Source organism: Aphanomyces invadans (assembly GCF_000520115.1).
Source record: "Aphanomyces invadans strain NJM9701 unplaced genomic scaffold supercont1.37, whole genome shotgun sequence".
Taxonomy (NCBI): Eukaryota; Oomycota; class Saprolegniomycetes; order Saprolegniales; family Verrucalvaceae; genus Aphanomyces; species Aphanomyces invadans.
In genome coordinates this window covers 367576-374513 of record NW_008580182.1, presented here as the reverse complement: position 1 = coordinate 374513, position 6938 = coordinate 367576, and the positions used below count along the sequence as shown (strand labels likewise).

The following is a 6938-nucleotide window of genomic DNA, read 5'->3' as shown; positions in this document are numbered from 1 at the left end:
GACGGTGGGGAGAATCGAGGGGCCCGGTCACGGGAGCGAGGTCCATCACGAGAATGAGACCGCCTGGTCGTTAACGACGCACCTCCAGCTCGTGCTAACTCTCCAATGGTCGGCTGGGGTCGGGGTGCCGCTTGTTCACGGGATAGTCGCTCCGATGGTGCCCGTTTGTCGTCGCAAACTTTGTTGGAGGCACTGGATCCTTTGGAATCCGTCCGTCCTCGCGTTGCTTCGTATTTGTCCGAGCCACCCGCACGCGCAATTTCGCCGAGGGACGGAGCAGTTGGTTGCGACTCGGATGTTGGCTTCGGCAGCACTGAGCTTCGCTCTTGATTTGACGCGCGCTGAGGCTCACTTGGTCGGCTGTCACTTCCACTGGCATGGTTGCTTGGACCAGAGCTGTCCGACGCCACGCTCGCATCGACAGATTTGTTGGACTGCGAAAGAGATTGCGATGGCGCTGGTTGAGGTCCATCATGATTGTCGTTGGGCGGTCGAAGGCTGCTTTGGCTCTCAGGGGACGATGGTGCAGGTTTTGTTGGTGATCCAGTCGGAAGAGGTAATGTGGGGGCATTCAAGCGAGCGGGCGACGACGGGGGTGGCGCTCCTCGGAGTACAGGAGAGGTCGTGTGGTTGGTTGCTGCCCGTGGCGACAAAGGTGTTGTGTTGGCAATGGAATCCATGCGCTTAGCCGGCAAAGTGTGCAATGCTGCGAAACGAGAAGGGGGTGGTGTCGATGCCTCTTGGTGGGGGCTAACGTGGCGTGTCGAGGGAGAAGCTGTAGTCGTCCTCAAGGGAGATGCTGTCGGCGCAGCAAAGCGAGACGGCACTGCAGCCGGCCGCTTGGTGTGCGCATCGTGTGCTTTCGCCTGCTCATCCATGTCGTAGACGATCCAAATCTTCTGGCCGCGCACGGTCAACCCTTTTGTCACGAGCATCTTGACAAAGTCCATCGAGTCGAACTTGGCTTTCCCGACGGTTGTGCTCCAGTACGTCGCCTTCAGTCGCTGAAGCTCTGACTTCACGTCTGGCCAGACCTCGGCGAGGTCATTTGGGGGCGTTGGGTACGAGCTGGCCAAATGAAACACAACTGATGCCACCTGAGGACCGCGAGCGAACAGAGCGACCAAGTTGCGGTTGTCGAATGGATGCGTCGAAGCGTACTCGATCACTTGGCGGGCTTTGTCGATGGTCGTGCAGTTGAGGAACGCGTTGTGGTGATGCTTCGATGCCTTGTTCAAGTGGATCTTTGACAGCGTCAGAGTCGGGTCCACGTTTTGAAAATACGCGAGCAACTTGCCCAGCTCCGTGCCTAGCTGAAATCCCTTGATGTACAGATATGGCGACGGCGGAATGCATTCTACATGTGCACGTCGTTAGCACCATGAAAAACGGAGATGAATCGGTCAACTACCTCGCCGGGGCTCGGGTTTCGCGGGAGACGACGGCACTGCGGCGGTCGTGAGGGAGCTGGATGGTGCAGAGGCAACGGGTGCAGTAGGTGCAGGAGTGAGAAGCTTTTGCAATGATGTCAAGTGACGCAGGAGGACGCCCGACGTCTCTCGCGCCAAGGTTGCATGCACAAACTGTCCCAGCTTTTCGTGCAGAGGGAGGGAGATCGTGGTTTGACCCTTCACAAACGTGACAAGGCCGAGGATAGCATGGATGCGAACAGATTGGCTTTGTTTGCCGTCACCACCTTGGCTCAAATTGATGAGTGCATCGATTGCTGCATCTTCGTGGTGCGGAAAGGTGGGAGCGTGCTTGGATACAAGTTGCGCGGCCAAACTCTTGGCCCCATCGGTGCCACCTGGCATTTGAAGGACGCGGAGGATATCAGCAAATACTATTTCCTTCTCCTTCACGTCCTCCAACACCTCCAGCCGCGTCCCCCACTCATGAAGGTCCTCCATCGCACGTCGGCGTGCTTTGTGTGGTGCTCACCTCGTCGATGTTTAAACTGCTGCATCGAATATCTCGACGAAACCGGTTAACTGCGAGGTGATTATCCGTACCCTCTCGGTCGATTTGGCGCGCGAGTCGCCAAGATGGACGTGCGCAGGGTGGCGCTGCCGACAGGGCTGGTTCCGTACAGCTCATGGAACAGCAGTCTCTGCGGGATGTTTGGGTCTTCAAGATGCGCTATGGCGTGCGAGAATGGAGCTGTCATTTCTATGGACGCGTGCGACAGCGATGGGCAAGTCCAGTTCGTGAACGAAATCCACCTTGGCCCGGTGGGACTTGAGCGATTCTGCCACGCCTGGTCCACACCCACGCATGCTCTAGCCGTCGCCCATGGAGATACATTGTCCCTCTACGATGACAAGTTCGACAGGCAGTTTGAACTCCAACTCCCATTTTTCGCCAAGCACGTGGCATTCCATGGCACGAAGTTGATTGTGTCGACGTCCAACGGAGCCTACCTCTACCACGTGTGCCAGAAATCTCTGCAGTGCACTCTCAGTGAACACATGTACCGCGACGTTCCCGTCGGGGTGTCGGCAATTTCGCCGTGCGGAGCACACTTTGGCATTGCCGCGATTGATGGGCGCGTCACGTTGTGGGATGGCGAAACGATAAATCGCGAGTTCTCCACGACACTTTCCTCGTCGCGGCCAACGTCGGTCGCTTTCTCTGGCGAGTATGCCGTCGTTGCATGCAAAGACGGCCATGTAAGTCGCGGCATTGTGGCCCATGGGGTGTCATGCGTCCTGATGTAGGTGGCCATCTTCCAGCACGAAAAAGAGACGAAAGCATGGTCAAGTTCGTTTTGTTGGAACTTCAGGCCAGACACAGCTGCGTCCGGGTACCTGTCTAGCACTCTCGTCGCGTTCTGGCCGGCGCTGCCTTCGTTCTTTTGCGTCGTCCACAGCTCGTTCCTAATCGAGATCGTTGACGCGTCCAGCGGACGGCGCGTGCATCACGTCGCGTTCCCGAGCCATGTGCATTTCATGGGACTCGTGGCGCTCGACGACATCCTGTTGGCGCAAGATTCGCAAGGTGAGTCACAATACTTTCACCGAATTCTTCCCGGGACCATTGCCACCGGCGCGCCGAGTGTAGGCAATCTATACAGCATTGCGTGGGCCTTCCATCGCGCGATCGCTGGACGAAAAGACGTACCGCAAGCAATCGCGGTGCACACTAGCGAGCTTGGGACGTTGTATTTGGAGCGGCAGGTCCTTCGGCGAGTGGCGCGACCGAGCCAAGTCAGCGACGTGATCCCGATGCCCTTTGTGCCCCCTCGCCCCGACAAAGACTTGAAGCACCCGACGCGTCGGACCTTGTCGGCACATTGGATCCTTCCCGACTGCGTGTGCGTGACTTACGGCGACGCAGTCTATCGCTACTGTCGTGGCAAGTGGGACGCTGCCGTCGTTCCCACGGGCGTCCGCCGAATAGCGTATACCCCACGTGAGTGAATGACCCGACAAAGCGTTTGCATCAATGTCCAACATAGACGACGCGGCGGAAGTGGTCGTGTGGGGGCACGACAAGCTGGCCGTGTTGAGCCTCGACACGCTGGAAACCTTGTCTGTGCACGCGATGCCCGCCGACGTGGCGCAGCGAGACGCATTCGATGCACTGTCAGCGACCATCCATGTCCACCGTGAAGAGAGCGCTCTTGTCGTGCGGCTGATGGACCACGACGTCGAGTTGTGGCGCCATCGCGTGCTCGGTCGTGCCATGTTTCCGTCGGAATGACCCATTTCGACTGAATTTGGTGGTTTTCCCGTGGATAACGTAAACAATGGACAGTTGCGAATCCCAGAGGAATTCCTTCACATGTATGGCACGATGGGACGTCGTCACATGCTGCGCCGTCTTTGAGGTCTACATCCATGAAATACGCCTTTCAACGTCGATACCGTTCCATACCACACGGACGACGTTGGAGCGATATACACGTAAGGCGTAGGGATGTCGGTGCGGCCGGATCTTATTGCATGACCGTGCATCTCAAGTGTTTGGAGATCCAGCGCATGCAGCACGTGATGTTGGGGGCAGAATGATCGTCTGTGCTTCCTAGAAGGATTTCCTCGATCTCCATCTTCCATCTCGGTCGACGGCGGGGGAACGGGGCAGGAAACGAGTTGGGGAGGTGAAAGCTAGCAGGGCTGGCGTCGCATGTGCCCCCAAGTGCTTCGCTGGGGCCGCGGAACGTAAAGTAGTAACATGCTATAGACAGAGATGACGAAACTGTGTGTGACGGTGTACCCATGTGACATGCAAGCCAGCTCTCGACGCGGGTGGTGACGTAAGCCAGGCAAATGCAGCGCGAGGCCACCGGCACAAACGAATTTACGCGAATTTCAACACGTGCAAACGCGTCGCCCCAGACAGTTCCTGACGTGCTCATGTTCGACACCGAGTCGTACCAAGCTGTCAAGGACACCAGCACGATCACGCCGTTGGTGGCGTCGCCCGCCATGCGCCGTTCGATTCTGTGCGCGCTCCTCGGCGCCTTCCAATTTGGCTGGATGATGGCCGAAATGGCATACATCCCCTTCCACCACCCGAAACTGTGCCTCCTCCCTCGCATTCCCCAGGGCCAGTGCCTCGTCTTTCCAGGACACTCGACTGCCGAGTGGACCATGCAAAGCACCGCGTGGGCCGTCGGAGGTGGCCTCGGTGCGCTCCTCAGTGCCGTCCCCGCCGACTACCTCGGACGGCAACGCACCCTCGGCTACAACGGATGTCTCATGGTCGCAGGCGGCCTCGTCCAGCTCTTCGCCACCGACATCTACACGTTCGCCGTCGGCCGCGGTCTCAACGGCATCGCGAGCGGCGTCGCCATCAACGTCCTCAACAACTACCTCCGCGAGCTCTCGCCCGTGCAGTGGCGCATGTTCTACCTCACGCTCGTGCAGATCGCGCTGTCGGTCGGGACGCTCGTGGTCACGACGTTCATGTACGCGATTCCGGACGTGCCGTCGACGGCGTGGCAGTTCAAGCCGCTGTTCGGGGGTCCCGTCGTGATCGGGGTGTTGCAGGTGGCGTCGATGCCGTGGATCGTGGAGAGTCCCGTGTGGCTGCTGCACCGCGACCAACTCGATGAGGCGCGCCACGTCATGCACCAGCTGTACATGCCCGCGGGCATTGAAGCACACTGGACGGCGCTCGTCTCGACGATCGACCGTCAGACCCGCGAAGCCGCGTCGTCGTCGTCCAAGCTGTCGCTGCTGGTCAGTCCCAAGTACCGCAAGCAGTTTTCGATTGCGATTGTGCTGGCCACGATGCAGCAGCTTTGTGGCATGAACGCGCTGGTGGTGTACGGCCCCGCTATGTTCAAGGCGATCGGGATCCGCGAGCTGCGACTGTCCAACTCTATCGTCAACTTTGGTCGGTTCCACGACATGTATTTGGCTGGCAAGTTCGGCGACCGCTTCAACCGCCGCACTCTACTCTTGGCTGGTTCGATGGGCATGATCCTGGGCTCGCTCGGCTTTACGTTGTGCCAGGTGTACCCGAGCGACACGAACGACTGGATACAAATTGCGTGCACGTTGATGTTTGTGGCGTCCTTTTGTGCGTCAATCGGGTCGATGGGGTGGCTCGTGTCGACGGAGGTAGTGCCTGAGGTGCTGGGGGCAACGTCTGGCGCTATCTCGACATGCTGCACGTGGACGGCGCAGTTCTTCATCGGCGTGTACTTCCAGCAGATCTCAAGCCCCGAGCACTGGGGCACGCAAGCGTTTGGCATGTTTCCGGCGGTCCTCGTCGTGTTTGCCGTGTTTGTGTGGATGTTCGTGCCAGAAACCCGCCACAGGACGACGGACGAAGTCACGGCGTTGTTTTCAGCGATCGCAGACACCGAGTCATCGCGGCCAGAAAAGGACAATGAGGTGGCGTAAGCGCTGCCCCAAAGCACATATTAACTTTATTCAATTCGACTGGAACGAGTTCGACTTGAGACTTTCGCGCGCCGAGAGGCCTTTGTGGGATATCGCCCCCTCGCATGGCCTGGAATGCCAAGTCATGGGACGTGCCACTCATGCTTGTTTGTGTACCATGGTACTTTGTGGTGTCCTGCGGCAGACCAAACTTCGCCGTGCTCCGTGGAGAGGCAAGTGCCTTCGACAGCGGCTCGTCGCCGGTATAGGGGGTGGTCCATGCGACAGTTCCTTGAACTTGCTGGCATTGCCCCTGCGTCGACCGGTGCGTGGACACAATTGTGTGACATGGATGGACTGCGCTTCTACCGAGGACGCCGGTGGATGATTGCCAGGTGAGAAGGGGCGACGAACGCGCATCGAATGTACCGCCATGCTCCAGTCGGAAACATGCAGTTACGCAGCGCCGCTGTCGATTGCGTCTATGGCAGGGCGATGGGGCGGCCGGAAGCAGGAGGCCGGCCGCAAGATTCTGTAGCCATCGCTTGAGCGACCACAGACGTGCGCTATCTTGTAGGACCACAGTAATAAAATACTTAATGCATGACATTTGATATGAAGTTGTTTGTAATAAAATAGTAATGTCACGTCAACAGAGACAGGCATTCCCCACGACGGTCAAGGAAACGGCACGATCACGACGCTGCCGTTGCTACAACAGCAGTGACGGGGAGATTGTGGACTGCTTGTCGCCGACCTTGGGAGTGGCATGGCGGCAAAAAAGAGCTGGCTGAGTAAGGAAAGGCACACGATGCACCACTGGTCGCCATACAACAACTTGGTTTCGGTTTCACCCGTAACCGCTGTCGTACTTACTCCGCCGGCGGCCAGTCAGACGGGAGAGAATCAATCATTGTTACATCGGTCGCATATTGGACCGACTACACACGGCGCCATGCCCAGCAACACGATTCGGCAACACGATGTCTTGAGCTTCACCGCCAACGACGACAACGACCGCATTCACATCATTCCCCCCAAGACCGTCATCAACAACGTCCTGCCTTCATTCCGCATGCGCCGTTCGATTCTGTGCGCGCTCCTCGG

At 58.2% G+C, this 6938-nt stretch overlaps 4 protein-coding genes across 4 annotated transcripts; 2 read left to right on the top strand and 2 right to left on the bottom strand.

Annotated features, from left to right (window-relative positions):
- Positions 1-94: 94 nt before the first annotated feature.
- Positions 95-475, bottom strand: H310_12251 (hypothetical protein; the record flags this gene model as incomplete). The annotated part of the gene is made up of 1 exon (XM_008879245.1): positions 95-475. One exon carries the CDS (start codon positions 473-475, stop codon positions 95-97), a length of 381 nt encoding a protein of 126 aa, XP_008877467.1.
- A 209-nt stretch (positions 476-684) lies between these two features.
- On the bottom strand, positions 685-1910 carry H310_12250 (hypothetical protein; the record flags this gene model as incomplete). The annotated part of the gene is made up of 3 exons (XM_008879244.1): positions 685-750; positions 828-1357; positions 1412-1910. 3 exons carry the CDS (start codon positions 1908-1910, stop codon positions 685-687), a joined length of 1095 nt encoding a protein of 364 aa, XP_008877466.1.
- A 105-nt stretch (positions 1911-2015) lies between these two features.
- H310_12249 (hypothetical protein) lies at positions 2016-3770 on the top strand. The gene is made up of 4 exons (XM_008879243.1): positions 2016-2669; positions 2718-2997; positions 3061-3411; positions 3458-3770. The coding sequence occupies exons 1-4, from the start codon at positions 2046-2048 to the stop codon at positions 3700-3702; spliced, it is 1500 nt and encodes a 499-aa protein (XP_008877465.1). The 5' UTR covers positions 2016-2045; the 3' UTR covers positions 3703-3770.
- Positions 3771-4268: 498 nt separating this feature from the next.
- On the top strand, positions 4269-6307 carry H310_12248 (hypothetical protein; the record flags this gene model as incomplete). Its single annotated transcript, XM_008879242.1, has 1 exon — positions 4269-6307. The coding sequence occupies one exon, from the start codon at positions 4269-4271 to the stop codon at positions 5850-5852; it is 1584 nt and encodes a 527-aa protein (XP_008877464.1). The 3' UTR covers positions 5853-6307.
- Between the last annotated feature and the right edge of the window lie 631 nt (positions 6308-6938).

Excerpts from the sequence above, each read along its gene's own strand:
- H310_12249 (XM_008879243.1), top strand. The coding sequence starts at position 2,046 with ATGGACGTGCGCAGGGTGGCGCTGCCGACAGGGCTGGTTCCGTACAGC. Across the intron at positions 2,998-3,060 it reads GTTGGCGCAAGATTCGCAAG|GCAATCTATACAGCATTGCG; the intron begins GTGAGTCACAAT and ends CGCCGAGTGTAG. Across the intron at positions 3,412-3,457 it reads CCGAATAGCGTATACCCCAC|ACGACGCGGCGGAAGTGGTC; the intron begins GTGAGTGAATGA and ends TGTCCAACATAG.